The 24,931-nt window shown below is 33.7% G+C and overlaps 1 protein-coding gene across 1 annotated transcript in view; it reads right to left on the reverse strand.

Moving 5' to 3' along the window:
- Positions 1-23,151, reverse strand: part of LOC139875228 (uncharacterized) — a 55,352-nt gene extending 32,201 nt beyond the window's left edge. The window contains exon 1 of the mRNA XM_071862570.1: positions 23,005-23,151. Within this exon, the coding sequence (XP_071718671.1) occupies positions 23,005-23,151 (147 nt within the window). The remainder of the gene's footprint in view (positions 1-23,004) is intronic.
- Between the last annotated feature and the right edge of the window lie 1,780 nt (positions 23,152-24,931).

The following is a 24,931-nucleotide window of genomic DNA, read 5'->3' on the forward strand; positions in this document are numbered from 1 at the left end:
TCATCATACCTTCCATGTATCTAATGTGAAAAAGTGTCTTGCCGAACCCGATATCGTCATCCCTCTCGAGGAACTTACTATTGATGACAAACTTCATTTTGTGGAGGAACCGGTTGAAATTGTGGACACCTCCGTCAAGACATTGAAACAAAGCCGAATTCCGATTGTTAAAGTCCGTTGGAACGCCAAAAGGGGACCCGAGTTTACTTGGGAAAGGCAAGATCAAATGCAAAAGAAATACCCTCATTTATTCCCGGCTCTGGAAACGCAAGATCCCGAGGAAGAAACAACGACTACTACGCCTACTTAAAATTTCGGGACGAAATTTCGTTTAAGGAGTAGGTAATGTAACATCCCGCCTTTTTCCGTTTACTTTTCCGTTTAACTATTTAAATCCCGTTATATGTTTATAACATCTCCGGTTAATACGTGTTTTAAAAATATCTCGTCTAGGTATTTCACGCACCCGCAAACGAATTTGAGGGACTAGTTTCGCCAAAATGCCAAAGAGGTGACTAGCCTTTGACTAGTCAACCCCCACCCCCATCTTTTCTTTTTCATTTCCCTTTTCTTCTTCTACTTCCATATTTTCTCTCAATTCTCCAATTTTAAGAATCATCATCTAAATCAAATCGAGCAAGCATCCATCTAAACAAATTGCATATTCGGAATCCTCTCATCTTCCTCTTCGATTCCATACCGATTTCATCAAGTTTGGGTAACTTTCTAAAATCACTAGATTTTGTGTTCTTGATGTTTTTAACTTATAAAGTTGTTAATTAGTGTCTATGGCTCAAGTCTAACATGATTATATGATTTATATGCTCGATTTCGTTATTTGAAGTAACTAGCTTGAATATGAACTTTGGTGTGTTTGATTTGGTAATTTGGTTGCTTAAATGTTGTTGTTATGGTAAAGTGCAAGTATTAAATGTGTTACTAGTAGCACTAGCTTCAAATTGATGTGTAGGTTGTTTTAGAAAACTTCGTAAACTTGATTATTGGTTTTGGTGGATTTGGGTTAGGGTTTGATGAACTTGAAATGAACTTTTGATGCTTTGAATGACATGAAATGTTATTTGTAAGTGTTAGGTTGTATTGTATGCTTGATCACCTTCGAAACGGCATATCATTCATGTAAATTGGTTGCCGAATCATCGAATTTCATTTATGAACTTGAGTGCATTTAATGAGGAGCTTTGAATGTGATTTTGGTTGTTGTAAAAGTAAATGTGATGGATGAAATGTGTTTAGTTGTTTTCCTTGTCAAAATACCTTTTCGATGATATAAGATACATGCTTTGGTTGTTTGCGGGTCATAAATGGTGATTGGTTGAAGTTAGGTTCGTGCATAAAACTTAAAAACTGCCAGAATTCTCTGCACAGGTAATGGCGCGGCGCGCCAAAGTGGTCTGTCCAACTTTGTCGATTTTCGAATAATGTTTGCTATGCTACGCACCTCCGATTCACATGTAACTTGTTCTAACATACTCATATATGATTAAAAACCTCAGAAAAATAGTTCGGGACCCGACCCAAACGTGTTGACTTTTTCGTTGACTTTGACCGACCAAAGTTTGACTTTTTGTCAAACTTAACCAAATGATTATGCAACCTTCCTAACTTGTTTCTATACTTGTATCTTGCATGAAACTTGACAATTTGATTTCACATGCTACATAATCGAGTCGTAACGAGCCATAGGACTAATTGAACATCTTTGACCTATCGTGTTTACCGTTATTGATACGACCTATTTGTTTAGGTCAAGACTAGCACTATCCTTCGCACACGTTACTTTGTGAAGTACTTTTCATACGTGCACTCAAGGTGAGATCATAGTCCCATCTTTCAAACAACTTTTATGCTTTAAACTATGGGATGAGAAACATATACGTATCATACTTTTATACATTGAACACAAGTACGAAAACGGACATTCCACGTACGGGTTTGAACGAAAATCCTCAATTCAATTATCATTAGTTACACTTGCAGGGTGTAAACGTGAACTTATATTATGTGATCACATGGGCTTGACGAGCCTCATTCGGACGGTTCGCTACCGTTAGCGGATGAAATATATTTTCGGGTCTAGTGTATGTTCTAACACTACGCAAAGGGTGCAAAACAGTTAAGTTTGATAATTGGGTGCCCGCGAAACAAATAACAACTTTGGAATGAAAATGATTTTGATAATCATATTATATTAAATCTTGTGGTTCAAATGCAACGTTTACTAAAACACCTATGATTTCACCAACGTTTTCGTTGACAGTTTTCTATATGTTTTCTCAGGTCCTTGAAAGCTACTTGATACATGCTTCCGCACTCTTTTTGATACTTGCTTGGATGTCGAGTATGTATGCATAGTTGGAGCGTCTTTTGACTACTTTAAATTGTGTCGCATAGGTTTCATTCGTACGTTAAACTTTGTATTGTAACTAATCTTTTGAACTACATTTGTAAACTTGAAACATCCCTTTACTTATGAAATGAATGCGACATATTTTGGTCAAACGTCATAATAAAGACTTATGACCACGCAACGGGACCGAAGTAGTCGGCGCCGTCAAACATGATTTAGTCGGGTCGCTACAGAAAGAAGAAATCTCAAGTTTGTTAATTGAAAGGAAGTGAAATGAAGGGGAAGGAAATGTAGTGCAATTTTCCTTTGATTTATTCGTTCCAAATTGGAAGGATTCTTCATCCCTCCCTTTCATTTCATTTCATTTCATTCACTTTCTTTTAATTTGAAACTTGGAAACACACCCTTAGGGATGGTAAAATGATTCGTACTCGATGGGAAACCCAGACATTTTGAGCCGGGTTTGCGGGTCCATGGGCTGGGTATGGGGAATGTCTTAAAATTTTATCCGAGTTCGGGTTTGAGGATGATTTTAAGTACAAATCCGCTTACCCGCTGTATACCAGAAAAAAGACCCAAATTCGTATACTCGACCCGTTTAAACTTCAATAATCATATATATATATATATATATATATATATATATATATATATATATATATATATATATATATATATATATATATATATATATATATATATATATATATATATATATATATATATATATATATATATATATAAATTGGTAGAATCAAGGGGAAAATAACCAATCGGGGGGAAACGGGGGAAGCAATTAATTTTTTTTTTTGTTTTTTGAAAAAACTTTGTTCACGAACATTATAGATTGAATAAAAATATGAACAATTAATAAGACACTTTTTGATAAATGTTTTTATTTTGGAGAGAAAACGCTCGAAGAGTTAATATATAAGAATTGTCGTGTTTTTCGAGCGTATGTTGAGGTTTTAGATATTAGGGTTTAGAAATTTAGGACTTAGGGTTTAGATTGAATTTATAACACGAACGGTTTAGAGTTTAGGGTTTAGGGTTTGAGGTTTAGGGTTTTGGGTTTATGGACTAAACTCAAAACACTAAACCCTAAACTCTAAATCGGGCTAAATTTTACTTCACAAAACATGAAGAAAAAAAACGTTAATATTCTTCACGATCAATATTATATTGAATGTTATTTTTGTCGATCGTTTTTCCACCTAAATAATAACATTTATCACGAAGTGTCTTTTTTAAATATTCATATTTTCGTGTGATCTTGATGGCTGAAAATTTTTATAAAAAAAACGAAAATTTTTTTTTGCTTTCCCCCGATTGGTTACTTCCTTGCATTGATCATGCCCATATATATATATATATATATATATATATATATATATATATATATATATATATATATATATATATATATATATATATATATATATATATATATATATATATATATATATATATATAGGGTGAGGATCCATTGAGAACTTGGGTAGGAAGAGAACCTAGAGAACTCACATATTAATGCACATGCACCTACTATATGCACCTATTCTTTGAAAAAAAAATTCAAAAATAAATAAATAAAAAAATTTCGTAAAAAAATATTTTTTGCTAGAAAAAAAAAATTTGAATTTTTTTTTTGTTCCACGTCAGCATGTCACGTCAGCCAGAATGACGGCTACATCAGCACAGACTGACACGTGGCTCAGTATGTGATGACGTGGTAGTCAGTCTGGCTGACGTGGCAGTCAATTTGCTGACGTGGAATATATTTTTTCCGAATTTTTTTCAAAATTTAGCTCGATTTAGAGTTTAGGGTTTAGGGTTAAGCGTTTTGGGTTTAGTCCCCAAACTCAAAACCCTAAATCCTAAACCTTAAACTCTAAACCGTTCGTGTTAAAAAACCTCAATCTAAATCCTAAATCTAAACCCTAAACCCTAATTTCTAAACTCTAATTAATAAACCCTAATTTCTAAACCCTAATTTATGTTTAGGAATGAATTGATGCGATAGAACGAAAATACTCTTACTAATATGAGTGAAATAACATGGTGTTAAAAAAGGCTCGGCATGTAAGTGAAATAAGTGAAATAACATGGTGCTATGAGTTCTCTCCTATGTCAATATCTATCTAGATCCTTTCATTATATATATATATATATATATATATATATATATATATATATATATATATATATATATATATATATATATATATATATATATATATATATATATATATATATATATATAGGGGCAGGATCAATGGGGAAGTAACCAATCGGGGGGAAAGGGGAAGCAAAAAAAAAAAAAAATTCATTTTTTTTGAATTTTTTTTTTCCGGCATCAAGATCACACGAAAATATGAACATTTACAAGAGACACTTCGTGATGAATGTTATTATTTAGGCGGGAAAACGATCGACAAAAATAACATTCAAGATAATATTGTTCGTGAAGAATATGAACGTTTTTTTTTCATGTTTTGTGAAGTAAAATTTAGCCCGATTTAGAGTTTAGGGTTTAGGGTTTAGGGTTTAGGGTTTGGTGTTTTGGGTTTATGGAATAAACCCAAAACACCAAACACCAAACCCTAAACCCTAAACCCTAAACCCTAAACCCTAAACTCTAAACTCTAAACCGTTCGTGTTAAAAACTCAATCTAAATCCTAAAACTAAACCCTAAATCTAAACCCTAAACCCTAAATTTCTAAACCCGAATTCTAAACCTTATAAACACTAATATCTAAACCCTAATATCTAAACCCCAATAGCTAAAACCTCAAAATACGCTCGAAAAACACGATAATTGTTATATATTACTTTTTCGAGCGCTTTCCCGCTAAAATAAAAACATTTATCACAAAGTGTCTCTACTAAATGTTCATATTTTCATCTCATTTATAATGTTCGTGAACAAAGTTTTTTCAAAAAACGAAAAAAAAAAGTTTTTGCTTCCCCCAGAATGGTTACTTCTCTCTTGATCCTACCACTATGTAGTGACCCGAACTTTTTCATGTTTATATATATATTAAATGAAATTGTTATTTACATAATTAAGTGTTTCCAACATGTTAAGCAATCAAACTTGTTAAGACTTGATTAATTGAAATAGGTTTCATATAGACAATTGACCACCCAAGTTGACCGGTGATTCACGAACGTTAAAACTTGTAAAAACTATACGATGACATATATATGGTTATATATATAGTTAACATGATTTTATTATAAGTATGTATCTCATTAGGTATTTTAACAATGAGTTATATACATAAAAATGAGACTATTAATTTAAGAAACTCGAAAACGATATATATAACGATTATCGTTATAACAACGTCTTACTAGGTACATATGAATCATATTAAGATATTGATACACTTGGTTAATTATGTTAAATGATAAGTAAATATATTATTAAGTGTATTAACAATGAAATACATATGTAAAAATAAGACTACTAACTTAATGATTTCGAAACGAGACATATATGTAACGATTATCGTTGTAACGACATTTAACTGTATATACATCATACTAAGATATATTATATATCATAATATCATGATAATATAACAATTTAACATCTCATTTGTTATAATAAACAATGGGTTAACAACATTCAACAAGATCGTTAACCTAAAGGTTTCAAAACAACATTTACATGTAACGACTAACGATGACTTAACGACTCAGTTAAAATGTATATACATGTAGTGTTTTAATATGTATTCATACACTTTTGAAAGACTTCAAGACAATTATCAAAATACTTCTACTTAACAAAAATGCTTACAATTACTTCCTCGTTCAGTTTCATCAACAATTCTACTCGTATGCACCCGTATTCGTACTCGTACAATACACAGCTTTTAGATGTATGTACTATTGGTATATACACTTCAATGATCAGCTCTTAGCAGCCCATGTGAGTCACCTAACACATGTGGGAACCATCATTTGGCAACTAGCATGAAATATCTCATAAAATTACAAAAATATGAGTAATCATTCATGACTTATTTACATGAAAACAAAATTACATATCCTTTATATCTAATCCATACACCAACGACCAAAAACACCTACAAACACTTTCATTCTTCAATTTTCTTCATCTAATTTATCTCTCTCAAGTTCTATCTTCAAGTTCTAAGTGTTCTTCATAAATTCCAAAAGTTCTAGTTTCATAAAATCAAGAATACTTCCAAGATTGCAAGTTTACTTCCAAGTTTTCTAAATCTATTCCAAGTAATCATCCAATATCAAGAAACCTTTGTTACTTACAGTAGGTTATCTTTCTAATACAAGGTAATAATCATATTCAAACTTTAATTCAATTTCTATAACTATAACAATCTTATTTCGAGTAAAAATCTTACTTGAAATTGTTTTCGTGTCATGATTCTGCTTCAAGAACTTTCAAGCCATCCAAGGATCCTTTGAAGCTAGATCTATTTTTCTCATTTCCAGTAGGTTTATCCAAGGAACTTGAGGTAGTAATGATGTTCATAACATCATTCGATTCTGTGACGATCGCTCCAAATCCATATGGACAATACGTCATTCATTGATTTCATTGCGAGGTATTTGACCTCTATATGATACGTTTTGTAAACATTGCATTCTTTTGAAAAGGCACACCATAAATGAATATTTAAATCAAAGGTTTTCAACATCTGATGATTTCTACATATAGACAATCACTGTAAATAATAGTTTACAATAGTACTTCCGTTGACAATACAGTCAAAATAAGATACATGGTGATGATTTGGTGAATGCAACGTTTCCTTGAAAAATATGCCATGTATGACTCCATGCACATAGCTTGTCTAACATATAAGCAAACAGCGAAAGACTTCTAGGGAACCTGAGAATAAACATGCTTCAAGTGTCAACACAAAGGTTGGTGAGTTCATAGTTTTAATATTACACATAATCCGTATATCAATGTGGATTACAAAAGTTCAGTTGTTTTATTCAAAACGTTTATCAATAGGTTTTACATAAAAGGTGGATCACAAGATTTCAGTTATTTCATCCGAAACGTTTATCAATCGGTTCTACAAAATTGAGCACCCTGGTAACTAAACTTTAACGTTTATATAATTTGTACCCTTTGTATAATCATCTTAATAATACACGCAAACCAACGTGTACGCTTCTCAAATAGCATACGTCCGTTAAAAGGCTAGTGCTCTAGCTCGGACGGGGATATCAAGCCCTATGGATCCATATATAACTACTCGCGCCCACCAGTTCTTATAACTGACAGTTACTAGTTACCAAAGCTAAGGAATTTTCGGTTCAAACTCGGTGTAGAATTTAGTATGTACTTGTATCCATTGCGTTTAAAATAAATTGCATGTACTCTCAGCCCAAAAATATAGATTTCAAAAGCAATTAAAAAGGGAGCAAATGAAACTCACACATATAAATATTGTATATCGGTTAATAAAGCATTTGCATGTATTCTCAGCCCAAAAATGTAGAGAGTAAAAGGGATCTTATGAAACTCATTGTTTAATATTGATATACAATATTGTAGGAAAGCACGTAGACGCATCGGAGATGATAAACACGAGGTTTGATTTACAAAAATACCCCCGAACATTACCCATAATTTTCTTGGCAATAACCCATAATTTTCTTAGCTCTAGCTCGCTTGGAAACCATTTTGAAAGTGACAAGCTCATAACCTCGTCGTAGTATTTTATGTATAATACTAATTAATAATAATAATAAGATTATTAATAATATTAATCTTAATAATAATATTAATAATAATAATAATAATAATAATAATAATAATAATAATAATAATAATAATAATAATAATAATAATAAAATAAATACGGAGTAATATGCATGTGTGTGTGTTAATGTGTCGAGCAAAATGCCATTTTATAGCATCAGGCCAGACTTTTGCCTCCATGCGATTGCATGGATTTATAGGCTTGTGGCCATGCGATCGCATGGCCTCAGATTCCAGCTCACAAATTTTTATTTTCTTGTTTGTCGACATAATATTAAATTAATATAAATATAATATATAATTAATATAATTAATTATATATTATATTAAATTCATGTGCATAGTTGACTTGTAATTTTTGTTCCGATAAGTCGTACGTCATCACTCGACTTATGTCCCGGTTCTGATTTTTCGAATGTCCTTTCGTACCTTTAGAACACTTGCATTTTACGTTTCGTGTCACGTACCTTTGTCAAAATATAGCCTTAAATTATTCATAAACTATACCACTCATAGTATAACTTAAACTTTCAAATGTTTTGGTCATTTACTTCTATAAATCATCGCCTCGCTATTTGTTAATATATATATAATATATGCATTTTCATTTTGAAATAGTGTTTTAGTGTAGCAATTCACTGTAGCAAGTCAATTTCACTGTAGCAAATAGTGATTTTCGAAAACACTGTAGCATTTTGAGTAATGTGGCAATTTGAAAACACTGTAGCAAATTAGTGTTTAACTGGTTCATCTTAAACGCTTTAGTTAACTTATCTAAATATCAATTGAATCAATAAACGAATGTTACTATCGTTTATAATATATATGTATATATCTTTTTAATATACATAAATCAGTTTTTAAATACACATTGGAAGTTATTTATAAATAAATTTTAATAATAAATATTTCAACTTATCATATACATTCAAATAGATATTTAAACCAATAAGTTTAATGTACGGTATCAAACAATTAATACATTGTTACCTTTTCATGTTATAGTATATATGTATCTATTTACATATAATTGTTCGCGAATCGTCGAAAACAACCGAAGGGTATTTAAATATATAAAAGTAATTCAAAAATTTTGAGATTCAGTTTTACTGACTTTGCTTATCGTGTCGGAAATGTTAATCATACAAAGATTAAGTTTAAATTTAGTCAAAATTTCCGGGTCATCACAGATTCATACATATAAAGCTATCTTATTCGAAGGTTTAAACTTGTAATCACTACAACATAGTTTAGTTAATTCTAAACTTGTTCGCAAATAAAAGTTAATCCTTCTAACTTGACTTTTAAAATCAACTAAACACATGTTCTATATCTATATGATATGCTAACTTAATGATTTAAAACCTGGAAACACGAAAAATACCGTAAAATCGGATTTACGCCGTCGTAGTAACACCGCGGGCTGTTTTGGGTTAGTTAATTAAAAACTATGATAAACTTTGATTTAAAAGTTGTTATTCTGGAAAAATGATTTTTATTATGAACATGAAACTATATCCAAAAATTATGGTTAAACTCAAAGTGGAAGTATGTTTTCTAAAATGGTCATCTAGACGTCGTTCTTTCGACTGAAATGACTACCTTTACAAAAATGACTTATAACTTATTTTTTCAACTATAAACCTATACTTTTTCTGTTTAGATTCATAAAATAGAGTTCAATTTGAAACCTTTGTAATTTGATTCACTCAAAACGGATTTAAAATGAATAAGTTATGGGTAAAACAAGATTGGATAATTTTTCTCATTTTAGCTACGTGAAAATTGGTAACAAATCTATTCCAACCATAACTTAATCAACTTGTATTGTATATTATGTAATCTTGAGATACCATAGACACCTATACAATGTTTCGACCTATCATGTCGACACATCTATATATATTTCGGAACAACCATAGACACTCTATATGTGAATGTTGGAGTTAGCTATACAGGGTTGAGGTTGATTCCAAAATATATATAGTTTGAGTTGTGATCAATACTGAGATACGTATACACTGGGTCGTGGATTGATTCAAGATAATATTTATCGATTTATTTCTGTACATCTAACTGTGGACAACTAGTTGTAGGTTACTAACGAGGACAGCTGACTTAATAAACTTAAAACATCAAAATATATTAAAAGTGTTGTAAATATATTTTGAACATACTTTGATATATATGTATATATTGTTATAGGTTCGTGAATCAACCAGTGGCCAAGTCTTACTTCCCGACGAAGTAAAAATCTGTGAAAGTGAGTTATAGTCCCACTTTTAAAATCTAATATTTTTGGGATGAGAATACATGCAGGTTTTATAAATGATTTACAAAATAGACACAAGTACGTGAAACTACATTCTATGGTTGAATTATCGAAATCGAATATGCCCCTTTTTATTAAGTCTGGTAATCTAAGAATTAGGGAACAGACACCCTAATTGACGCGAATCCTAAAGATAGATCTATTGGGCCTAACAAACCCCATCCAAAGTACCGGATGCTTTAGTACTTCGAAATTTATATCATATCCGAAGGGTGTCCCGGAATGATGGGGATATTCTTATATATGCATCTTGTTAATGTCGGTTACCAGGTGTTCACCATATGAATGATTTTTATCTCTATGTATGGATGTGTATTGAAATATGAAATCTTGTGGTCTATTGTTACGATTTGATATATATAGGTTAAACCTATAACTCACCAACATTTTTGTTGACGTTTAAAGCATGTTTATTCTCAGGTGAATACTAAGAGCTTCCGCTGTTGCATACTAAAATAAGGACAAGATTTGGAGTCCATGTTCGTATGATATTGTGTAAAAACTGCATTCAAGAAAATGATTTCGATGTAACATATTTGTATTGTAAACCATTATGTAATGGTCGTGTGTAAACAGGATATTTTAGATTATCATTATTTGATAATCTACGTAAAGCTTTTCAAACCTTTATTTATGAAATAAAGGTTATGGTTTGTTTTAAAAATGAATGCAGTCCTTGAAAAATGTCTCATATAGAGGTCAAAACCTCGCAACGAAATCAATTAATATGAAACGTTTTTAATCAATAAGAACGGGACATTTCAGTTGGTATCCGAGCGTTGGTCTTAGAGAACCAGAAAATTTGTATTAGTGTGTCTTATCGAGTTTGTTAGGATGCATTAGTGAGTCTGGACTTCGACCGTGTTTTCTTTAAAAATGATTGCTTAACATTTTTGTTGAAAACTATATATTATTAACATGTATATATTATGTGATATATTAATCTCTTAACATGTTTGATATTGTGTGATAGATGTCTACCTCTAGTACAAATCCCATTGACTCACCTAATAATAACGAAGAGTCAAATATATATTGGACTGATTCACAAGTTCCAGAAGAGGAACCGGAAGAAGAATCAGAACCGGAAGAAGAATCAGAACCGGAAGAGGAGGAACCGGAGGAGGAAATAGAACCGGTGGGGGAAATAATAAAACGGTTAAGTAAAAGAAAATCCTCAACCAACCGATCAAGGTTAATTATGGTCAATGGTGTTTCCGCCAAGGAAGCAAAATATTAGGAGGATTACCAATTCTCCGATGAATCGGATTCCGACGAGAATTCCGATGATGTTATAGAAATTACCCCAACTGAATTTAAAAAAGCAAAAGAAAATAATAAGGGAAAGGGCATAAAAATAGAGAAATCTAATTCCAACCCCGATGAACTTTATATGTATCGTCAACCCCCGAAGTCCTTAAGTTGTAACAATGACCCGGGAACCTCTAAACCACCAGGTTTTTCTAAACCGTTGTGGAAAACGACAGCTAGTATTAGGGGAACATCATATATCCCTAGAAACTTGGCAAAACAAACCAAAACCGAAGAAGAAGAAACGAGCGAGTCGGAATAAGATAGTTGTATTCGTGTGGTGTAATATATGTAATATAGTGTGCTTATGCTTTATGATATATGTAAAAATTGCTTGTATTAATAAGTATTTTTTTATGAATCTAACTCTTGTCTATTTTATAGTTTAAAAACACAAAATGGATAGACAACCCAATATTTTAAGAGACCTACCCGGAGACATGATTGATGAAATCTTGTCTAGAGTTGGTAAGAATTCCTCGGCACAACTATTTAAGGCGAGATCAGTTTGTAAGACATTCGAAGAACGTTCCAAGAATGTCTTGGTTTATAAGAGACTTTCGTTTGAAAGATGGGGGATATCACATTGGGAAACCCATAAGTTACGATGTGTTTACTTTGACGCATATATTGCGGGGAACCCAAATGCTATTTTACGCAACGGGGTTAAGAAATTATTTTGACTCAATGTATCCGAATATAGGACTTCATGATTTAGAAAAAGCGGCTAACATGCAACATAAAGAAGCATGCTATGCTTACAGGTTAGTAATGTTCGCTTCTCACCAAAGTGAGAAAAAGAACATCGGGCTACAGCTATTAAACAAAATGTTCCCACAAGTGACGGAGTCGGTAATTGGGGTAAGAAATGAGGTTTTTAGGTTATTACGAGACTGTTGGTCATTACGTAACCCTCGTCCCTTTGAGATATTACAACACGCTGTCTTATCAACGGCCATAACGGTTATGTTCCACAAGACCAAGGATGGGAAGTAGTCCTAGTAAAAACAGAATGCATGACGTGTTTATGGAAGTATGAATTACGTGTCTTTATTGCCTTTGCTGAATGACTTGTGTACTAGCTAGAATTATCTTCACAACTATCTTGTATCAAAGTTATTGTGTGCTATATTTCATGCTTTATGTAAAATAAGCGGTATTGTAAGTTTGTAAAATATTGCATAAAAGTTTGAACGCGAAATATTATTATAATCAGTTTTTCATATAGAATTGTAGTAGTTGAATTGTATATTAGCTACTAAGTATGAACTTAACGGGTAGGTACTACCCGAATTTAAACTTATAAAACACTAATATAAAGAAAAAGCTTTTATAAATGAGTTCATATTATGCTACGAAAAACTATTAACTACTCTTAATATTCTGTATGATTAACTTGTTCCATTTGACTATTTTGAAGGAAATGGCACCGACTACTCGACACACCGTGAATATGAATGAAGAGGAATTCCGTACTTTTCTAGCTTCAAACATAGCCGCAGTACAGGCTGCGCTACATACCAACAATAACCTTAGATCTAGCAGTACAGGAAATCGTGTAGGATGCACCTACAAAGAATTCACTGCCTGCAAACCTTTGGAATTTGATGGAACCGAAGGACCGATCGGATTGAAACAGTGGACCGAGAACATCGAATCGGTGTTTGCCATAAGTAATTGTACTGAAGAGGACAAAGTGAAGTACGCTACGCATACCTTCACAGGTTCTGCGTTAACATGGTGGAATACCTATCTAGAGCAAGTGGGACAAGATGATGCGTACGCACTACCGTGGTCAGCATTCAAGCACTTGATGAACGAGAAGTACCGTCCCAGAACCGAGGTCAATAAGCTCAAGACAGAACTTAGAGGGTTACGAACCCAAGGATTTGATATTACCACGTACGAAAGACGATTCACAGAATTGTGCCTATTATGTCCGGGAGCGTTCGAAAATGAGGAAGAGAAGATCGACGAGTTTGTGAAAGGATTACCGGAAAGAATCCAAGAAGATATAAGTTCACACGAGCCCGCCTCCATACAACATGCATGTAGAATGGCTCATAAACTAGTGAACCAGATTGAGGAAAGAATTAAAGAACAGACGGCTGAAGAGGCCAATGTGAAGCAAGTCAAAAGAAAGTGGGAGAAAAACGGTGATAAGAATCACCAATACAACAACAACAGCAATTACAATAATAATCGCAACAATTATCCCAACAATCGCAACAACAACAAACGGCCCAACAACAACAACAACAACAACAACAACAGCAACTACAACAATCGTCCCAACAACAATAACAATCGCAACAACAACAACAATCAGAAGCAGCTATGCCAAAGGTGTGAAAAGTATCACTCGGGGTTCTGCACCAAATTTTGCAACAGGTGTAAAAGAAATGGTCATAGCGCGGCGAAGTGTGAGGTCTACGGACCAGGGGTTAACAGAACGAAAGGAACAAATAGTGTCGGAACGAGTAATGGCGGAGCAAGTAGTGTCAGAGCAAGTTATGCCAATGTATTTTGTTATAAATGTGGAAAACCGGGCCACATTATTAGAAATTGCCCGAACCAGGAGAACACGAATGGACAAGGCCGCGAAAGAGTTTTCAATATTAATGCGGCAGAGGCACAGGAAGACCCGGAGCTTGTTACGGGTACGTTTATTATTGACAATAAATCTGCTTACGTTTTATTTGATTCGGGTGCGGATAGAAGCTATATGAGTAGAGATTTTTGTGCTAAATTAAGTTGTCCATTGACGCCTTTGGATAGTAAATTTTTACTCGAATTAGCAAATGGTAAATTAATTTCAGCAGATAATATATGTCGGAATCGAGAAATTAAACTGGTTAGCGAAACATTTAAGATTGACTTGATACCAGTAGAGTTAGGGAGTTTTGATGTGATAATCGGTATGGACTGGTTGAAAGAAGTGAAAGCAGAGATCGTTTGTTACAAAAATGCAATTCGCATTATACGAGAAAAAGGAAAACCCTTAATGGTGTACGGAGAAAAGGGCAACACGAAGCTACATCTTATTAGTAATTTGAAGGCACAAAAACTAATAAGAAAAGATTGCTATGTTGTTCTAACACACGTCGAGAAAGTACAAACTGAAGAAAAGAGCATCAATGATGTTCCCGTCGCAAAAGAATTTCCCGATGTATTTCCGAAAGAATTACCGGGATTACCCCCACATCGATCCGTTAAATTTCAAATAGATCTTGTACCAGGAGCTGCACCAATAGCTCGTGCTCCTTACAGACTCGCACCCAGCGAGATGAAAGAACTACAAAGCCAATTACAAGAACTTTTAGAGCGTGATTTCATTCGACCAAGCACATCACCGTGGGGAGCTCCTGTTTTGTTTGTCAAGAAGAAAGATGGTACATTCAGGTTGTGTATCGACTACCGAGAGTTGAACAAACTTACCATCAAGAACCGCTACCCACTACCGAGAATCGACGACTTATTTGATCAACTACAAGGCTCATCTGTTTATTCAAAGATTGACTTACGTTCCGGGTATCATCAAATGCGGGTGAAAGAAGATGGTATTCCAAAGACTGCTTTCAGAACACGTTACGGTCATTACGAGTTTATGGTCATGCCGTTTGGTTTAACTAATGCACCAGCTGTGTTCATGAACCTTATGAACCGAGTGTGTGGACCATACCTTGACAAGTTTGTCATTATTTTCATTGATGACATACTTATTTACTCAAAGAATGACCAAGAACACGGTGAACATTTGAGAAAGGTGTTAGAAGTATTGAGGAAGGAAGAATTGTATGCTAAGTTTTCAAAGTGTGCATTTTGGTTGGAAGAAGTTCAATTCCTCGATCACATAGTGAACAAAGAAGGTATTAAGGTGGATCCGGCAAAGATAGAAACTATTAAAAAGTGGGAAACCCCGAAAACTCCGAAACACATACACCAGTTTTTAGGACTAGCTGGTTACTACATAAGATTCATCCAAGACTTTTCCAGAATAGCAAAACCCTTGACTGCATTAACGCATAAAGGGAAGAAATTTGAATGGAAGGATGAACAAGAGAAAGCGTTTCAGTTATTGAAGAAAAAGCTAACTACGGCACCTATATTGTCATTGCCTGAAGGGAATGATGATTTTGTGATTTATTGTGACGCAAGCAAGGTCTCGGTTGTGTATTAATGCAACGAACGAAGGTGATTGCTTATGCGTCTAGACAATTGAAGATTCACGAACAAAATTATACGACGCATGATTTAGAATTAGGCGCGGTTGTTTTTGCATTAAAGACTTGGATGCACTACTTATATGGGGTCAAAAGTATTATATATACCGACCACAAAAGTCTTCAACACATATTTAATCAGAAACAACTAAATATGAGGCAGCGTAGGTGGATTGAATTGTTGAATGATTACGACTTTGAGATTCGTTACCACCCGGGGAAGGCAAATGTGGTAGCCGACGCCTTGAACAGAAAGGACAGAGAACCCATTCGAGTAAAATCTATGAATATAATGATTCACACTAACCTTACTACTCAAATAAAGGAGGCGCAACAAGGAGTTTTAAAAGAGGGAAATTTAAAGGATGAAATACCCAAAGGATCGGAGAAGCATCTTAATATTCGGGAAGACGGAACCCGGTATAGGGCTGAAAGGATTTGGGTACCAAAATTTGGAGATATGAGAGAAATGGTACTTAGAGAAGCTCATAAAACCAGATACTCAATACATCCTGGAACGGGGAAGATGTACAAGGATCTCAAGAAACATTTTTGGTGGCCGGGTATGAAAGCCGATGTTGCTAAATACGTAGGAGAATGTTTGACGTGTTCTAAGGTCAAAGCTGAGCATCAGAAACCATCAGGTCTACTTCAACAACCCGAAATCCTGGAATGGAAATGGGAAAACATTACCATGGATTTCATCACTAAATTGCCAAGGACTGCAAGTGGTTTTGATACTATTTGGGTAATAGTTGACCGTCTCACCAAATCAGCACACTTCCTGCCAATAAGAGAAGATGACAAGATGGAGAAGTTAGCACGACTGTATTTGAAGGAAGTCGTCTCCAGACATGGAATACCAATCTCTATTATCTCTGATAGGGATGGCAGATTTATTTCAAGATTCTGGCAGACATTACAGCAAGCATTAGGAACTCGTCTAGACATGAGTACTGCCTATCATCCACAAACTGATGGGCAGAGCGAAAGGACGATACAAACGCTTGAAGACATGCTACGAGCATGTGTTATTGATTTCGGAAACAGTTGGGATCGACATCTACCGTTAGCAGAATTTTCCTACAACAACAGCTTCCATTCAAGCATTGAGATGGCGCCGTTTGAAGCACTTTATGGTAGAAAGTGCAGGTCTCCGATTTGTTGGAGTGAAGTGGGGGATAGACAGATTACGGGTCCGGAGATAATACAAGAAACTACCGAGAAGATCATCCAAATTCAACAACGGTTGAAAACCGCCCAAAGTCGACAAAAGAGCTACGCTGACATTAAAAGAAAAGATATAGAATTTGAAATTGTAGAAATGGTCATGCTTAAGGTTTCACCTTGGAAAGGCATTGTTCGATTTGGTAAACGGGGGAAACTAAATCCAAGGTACATTGGACCATTCAAGATTATAGATCGTGTCGGACCAGTAGCTTACCAACTGGAGCTACCTCAACAACTCGTGGCTGTACATAACACTTTTCACGTCTCAAATTTGAAGAAATGTTTTGCTAAAGAAGATCTCACTATTCCGTTAGACGAAATCCAAATCAACGAAAAACTTCAATTTACCGAAGAACCCGTCGAAATAATGAGAAGATACCAATTGTTAAGGTTCGATGGAATGCTCGTAGAGGACCCGAGTTCACCTGGGAATGAGAAGATCAGATGAAGAAGAAATACCCGCATTTATTTCTAGAAGATACGTCAACACCTCCAACTGCTTAAAATTTCGGGACGAAATTTATTTAACGGGTAGGTACTGTAGTGACCCGAACTTTTCCATGTTTATATATATATTAAATGAAATTGTTATTTACATGATTAAGTGTTTCCAACATGTTAAGCAATTAAACTTGTTAAGACTTGATTAATTGAAATAGGTTTCATATAGACAATTGACCACCCAAGTTGACCGGTGATTCACGAACGTTAAAACTTGTAAAAACTATACGATGACATATATATGGTTATATATATAGTTAACATGATTTTATTATAAGTATGTATCTCATTAGGTATTTTAACAATGAGTTATATACATAAAAATGAGACTATTAATTTAAGAAACTCGAAAACGATATATATAACGATTATCGTTATAACAACGTCTTACTAGGTACATATGAATCATATTAAGATATTGATACACTTGGTTAATTATGTTAAATGATAACTAAATATATTATTAAGTGTATTAACAATGAAATACATATGTAAAAATAAGACTACTAACTTAATGATTTCGAAACGAGACATATATGTAACGATTATCGTTGTAACGACATTTAACTGTATATACATCATACTAAGATATATTATATATCATAATATCATGATAATATAACAATTTAACATCTCATTTTTTATAATAAACAATAGGTTAACAACATTCAACAAGATCGTTAACCTAAAGGTTTCAAAACAACATTTACATGTAACGACTAACGATGACTTAACGACTCAGTTAAAATGTATATACATGTAGTGTTTTAATATGTATTCATACACTTTTGAAAGACTTCAAGACAATTATCAAAATACTTCTACTTAACAAAAATGCTTACAATTACATCCTCGTTCAGTTTCATCAACAATTCTACTCGTATGCACCCGTATTCATACTCGTACAATACACAGCTTTTAGATGTATGTACTATTGGTATATACACTTCAATGATCAGCTCTTAGCAGCCCATGTGAGTCACCTAACACATGTGGGAACCATCATTTGGCAACTAGCATAAAATATCTCATAAAATTACAAAAATATGAGTAATCATTCATGACTTATTTACATGAAAACAAAATTACATATCCTTTATATCTAATCCATACACCAACGACCAAAAACACCTACAAACACTTTCATTCTTCAATTTTCTTCATCTAATTGATCTCTCTCAAGTTCTATCTTCAAGTTCTAAGTGTTCTTCATAAATTCCAAAAGTTCTAGTTTCATAAAATCAAGAATACTTCCAAGATTGCAAGTTTACTTCCAAGTTTTCTAAATCCATTCCAAGTAATCATCCAATATCAAGAAACCTTTGTTACTTACAGTAGGTTATCTTTCTAATACAAGGTAATAATTATATTCAAACTTTAATTCAATTTCTATAACTATAACAATCTTATTTCGAGTGGAAATCTTACTTGAAATTGTTTTCGTGTCATGATTCTACTTCAAGAACTTTCAAGCCATCCAAGGATCCTTTGAAGCTAGATCTATTTTTCTCATTTCCAGTAGGTTTATCCAAGGAACTTGAGGTAGTAATGATGTTCATAACATCATTCGATTCATACATATAAAGCTATCTTATTCGAAGGTTTAAACTTGTAATCACTAGAACATAGTTTAGTTAATTCTAAACTTGTTCGCAAATAAAAGTTAATCCTTATAACTTGACTTTTAAAATCAACTAAAAACATGTTCTATATCTATATGATATGCTAACTTAATGATTTAAAACCTGGAAACACGAAAAATACCGTAAAATCGGATTTACGCCGTCGTAGTAACACCGCGGGCTGTTTTGGGTTAGTTAATTAAAAACTATGATAAACTTAGATTTAAAAGTTGTTATTCTGAGAAAATGATTTTTATTATGAACATGAAACTATATCCAAAAATTATGGTTAAACTCAAAGTGGAAGTATATTTTCTAAAATGGTCATCTAGACGTCGTTCTTTCGACTGAAATGACTAACTTTACAAAAATGACTTGTAACTTATTTTTCCGACTATAAACCTATACTTTTTCTGTTTAGATTCATAAAATAGAGTTCAATATGAAACCATAGCAATTTGATTCACTCAAAACGGATTTAAAATGAATAAGTTATGGGTAAAACAAGATTGGATAATTTTTCTCATTTTAGCTACGTGAAAATTGGTAACAAATCTATTCCACCCATAACTTAATCAACTTGTATTGTATATTATGTAATCTTGAGATACCATAGACACGTATACAATGTTTCGACCTATCATGTCGACACATCTATATATATTTCGGAACAACCATAGACACTCTATATGTGAATGTTGGAGTTAGCTATACAGGGTTGAGGTTGATTCCAAAATATATATAGTTTGAGTTGTGATCAATACTGAGATACGTATACACTGGGTCGTGGATTGATTCAAGATAATATTTATCGATTTATTTCTGTACATCTAACTGTGGACAACTAGTTGTAGGTTACTAACGAGGACAGCTGACTTAATAAACTTAAAACATCAAAATATATTAAAAGTGTTGTAAATATATTTTGAACATACTTTGATATATATGTATATATTGTTATAGGTTCGTGAATCAAACAGTGGCCAAGTCTTACTTCCCGACGAAGTAAAAATCTGTGAAAGTGAGTTATAGTCCCACTTTTAAAATCTAATATTTTTGGGATGAGAATACATGCAGGTTTTATAAATGATTTACAAAATAGACACAAATACGTGAAACTACATTCTATGGTTGAATTATCGAAATCGAATATGCCCCTTTTTATTAAGTCTGGTAATCTAAGAATTAGGGAACAGACACCCTAATTGACGCGAATCCTAAAGATAGATCTATTGGGCCTAACAAACCCCATCCAAAGTACCGGATGCTTTAGTACTTCGAAATTTATATCATATCCGAAGGGTGTCCCGGAATGATGGGGATATTCTTATATATGCATCTTGTTAATGTCGGTTACCAGGTGTTCACCATATGAATGATTTTTATCTCTATGTATGGGATGTGTATTGAAATATGAAATCTTGTGGTCTATTGTTACGATTTGATATATATAGGTTAAACCTATAACTCACCAACATTTTTGTTGACATTTAAAGCATGTTTATTCTCAGGTGAATACTAAGAGCTTCCGCTGTTGCATACTAAAATAAGGACAAGATTTGGAGACCATGTTTGTATGATATTGTGTAAAAACTGCATTCAAGAAACTGATTTCGATGTAACATATTTGTATTGTAAACCATTATGTAATGGTCGTGTGTAAACAGGATATTTTAGATTATCATTATTTGATAATCTACGTAAAGCTTTTTAAACCTTTATTTATGAAATAAAGGTTATGGTTTGTTTTAAAAATGAATGCAGTCCTTGAAAAACGTCTCATATAGAGGTTAAAACCTCGCAACGAAATCAATTAATATGGAACGTTTTTAATCAATAAGAACGGGACATTTCACACTATATATATATATATATATATATATATATATATATATATATATATATATATATATATATATATATATATATATATATATATATATATATATAGTGGTAGGATCAAGAGGGAAGTAACCAAAACACCAAACCCTAAACCCTAAACCTTAAACCCTAAACTCTAAATCGGGCTAAATTTTACTTCACAAAACATGAGAAAAAAAAGCGTTCACATTCTTCACGAACAATATTATCTTGAATGTTATTTTTGTCGATCGTTTTCCCGCATAATTAATAATAACATTCATCACGAAGTGTCTTTTCTAAATGTTCATATTTTCTTGTGATCTTGATGTCGGAAAAAAAATTCCAAAAAAACGAAAAAAAAATTTTGCTTCCCCCGATTGGTTACTTCCGCATTGATCCTGCCCCTATATATATATATATATATATATATATATATATATATATATATATATATATATATATATATATATATATATATGATCCAGTGAGTGAGAACTTTTTTAGTGTGAGAACTCTAGGAACTCCAATTACACTGAAATTCGAGCAAAAAAAGTGGCGGGCGAGCAAAAAAAGGAAATTCCGGCAAAAATCAAAAACACGGACGAACGAAAATTCATAGTCGAGCAAAAAAAAAAAATTTGTTCGAATTACAAAAATGTAGAACACATTTTTGTTCGAATTTCAATATTTTTGTTCGACTACCACTGTTTTCTACATTTTTTTTCGACTATCAAAAACGTAGAACACATTTCTGTTCGAATATCATAATTTTTGTTCGACTTTCGTTTTTTTGTTCGGCCGCCTTCTTTTTTGTTCGACTTTGCCCCTTTTTACTCGAATTCTCCTTTTTTTGCTCGCCCGCCACTTTTTTTGCTCGATTTTCCCTTTTTTTGTTCGAATTTCAGTGTATTTTTGAGTTCTTAGGGTTCTCACACCAAAAAATTTGTCATTTGATCCGTCTAATATATTAATATATATATATATATATATATATATATATATATATATATATATATATATATATATATATATATATATATATATATATATATATATATATATGTATATATATATATATATATATGAATGTTTTTGTTGTGCATAATATATAACTGATGAAAAATGTGATGAGAATAAATATCAAATATGAGTCGACCTTAAAGAAAATGTGGGAGCTTTGTTGGGCTTCTTCAAATCAGTTTTTAAGTCATTGATTTGAACTGTAATAAAATATGGATACGTGGATCTTAAAAATATATATATATTTTTTTTTAGCGAAAATATTAATATGTATATATAATAGAACCGAGATTCCAGTGTAACAACATTGAGCAGATCATAACGATCTGTGGTGGGAGTACTTGGTCACAAATGACCAAAACTCATTGTCTCTCACTCTGTTCGTTCTAAACATTATGAACGACTACTGCAAAGCGAGCAATAATGAAAGTATAAAAGAAATGACAAACAAACAAATCATCAAATCTAAGCCTAAAACATACACAAAAACCTGAGCCCGTATCCAACCCCGCATCATCACTCCTCAGAAACCGCCAATCCAAACCAATCACCGGGCAACCTAAGAACACCTAACCCGAGGCCTATTTACCGAAGTCAACTAAGTCAACAACGCCGGCAACAACATCCAGCCCACTAAAGACCCGATGACGGGAAAAATGGAATGAATGACCCAAATTAGCAGCAACAAAACAGCACTAACTACAGAATCAAACCATATAGGGACCAGTCATCTCCGCCAAATTTTCTAAGGACATTTACAAACCCCCGGACCCAAGCAGCCAGCAAACAGAGCCAGCAGCAGCCAGCAACCATAAGCAACACCCGCAACCACCAAGAAACCGGCAGCAACTGCTAGCCACCACCCAAGGCCGCCAACAGCCACCGACCGCCCCTTGGTAGCCGCAGGCATCCAGCCACCGGAATCCGCCGGATTTCAACAATAAACACATACAACCGCAAACCTGCCAGGAACCCACCAAGCCCACCACAAAGCCCAAATCGACCAAAGTACCTGTAGAGTTCCAAAGGAACTCGCCGCCTACAACCACCTAGGAAGAAAAAAGCGCTGCGATGAACCGTCAAGTGAGATCAACAGCAAACCCCGTCATCCCCAATGAACCGAATCCTAAACCAAACTTCCAAAACTCAAACAAACCCCAAATCCCGAGCAACAAGCACGAAATCGCCGCCTGGAAGCCGTTTAAGTGACCGGAGAAGGAATCAGGCCGATCGACACTGGAGAAACAAAGAAAAGAGCAGTTGTACCTTATTACGACGGAAAGCAAGTAAAGCCGAACCACCGGCGAGATGCCGGTGGTTGGAAAGGGTACCAACCTAAGATCTACAAAATAGTGATGTTTGTTGAAGAAGAAAAAATAAATAAATAAAAAATAAGAAAATGAAGGGATTTAAGGTGGTGGTTAAAGGTTTATTTGAAGATGAAGTTCTTGAAGGTAAGTAAAAAAAGTTGATTAAAAGCCACTGGAGGAAAAAAAAAACTGGATCGGAAGTAGATGAAATCAAAAAGTAAATCGGAACAGTGAAGAGAGGGTTTATTGGTAGAGAGAGAAAAAAAGCGTATGGATCTTAAAAATATATACGTGGGACTCCTTAATTTAGTGCCTTGGACACGTTTGCATTTGCGAGAGATAAGTTATAAGTTTCTTCCTACAACTTGCAACCAATGATAAGATGACAAGTGGAAGGTTTGGAGGTAGCTATTGAGAAAATACCTGTTCTTATATAGTAGTTCTTATATAGTACGAGTAGTAAGATATGAATTTTTTTTGTCCATATGCGAGGCAGTCACTTGCTGAGATGTTATGTTTTTTCCCTGCTCGATTTAGTGCTTTTCAATTTTGTTTGGTGTATATCTCAGCCTGTAAGAGTTTAAGTTGCCTTGCAATATCCATGATGAATGAATGCATACTGATGTCTCTATGTATACAAACCCTTTTTACTTTTAAAAATAAAAAGCAGTTTATTACAATTTACAATACAAATAAATCCAATAGTTCAAAATCTATCTATATTGTTAGGAAGAGGGGATCGCCTGGACGTTGGGAGATATAAATTTGAGAGAAAAACAACTCTATTACTCACAAGAATAGATTTACAGAGTATTACAAAACTCTTACAAAAAAACTCTCAAACTCACACACACTCTCTAGGTTGTGATTACACTTCTCTGAGTGATTTTTGGATGATTTACAATGAAAGTTTGCATCTCTATTTATAGCAAAAATTCTATGGCGGTGAATGGTGTGAACGAAGAAGGTTGGCGGAAGTTGGCGGCCGTCATCGTGTTCAAGTTTGCTACTTCCGTATGAGTTGTTCAAAGCTGGAAACGTTGAACATCTAGATGGCAGCTGGAACAGAGCCATCTAGATGACGGCTGGAAACCACTGGAAACCATCAATTCTCCCCCTCCAGCCGAATCCACGAACATTCCAGTTATGTCTCTGCATAACTTCAACTTTTCTCGAGTCACCACCTTTGTTAACATATCCGCAGGATTCTCCTTTGTATGGATCTTCACTAGTCTCAACAGTTGTCGATCAATTACCTCGCGTATCCAATGATAGCGAATATCAATATGTTTTGTACGAGAATGGTACATGGAGTTCTTGCTCAAATCTATAGCACTTTGACTGTCACAATATACCTTGTACTCCTTTTGCTTGATTCAA

The sequence above is a fragment of the Rutidosis leptorrhynchoides genome, chromosome 11 (genome assembly GCF_046630445.1).
Source record: "Rutidosis leptorrhynchoides isolate AG116_Rl617_1_P2 chromosome 11, CSIRO_AGI_Rlap_v1, whole genome shotgun sequence".
NCBI lineage: Eukaryota > Viridiplantae > Streptophyta > Magnoliopsida > Asterales > Asteraceae > Rutidosis > Rutidosis leptorrhynchoides.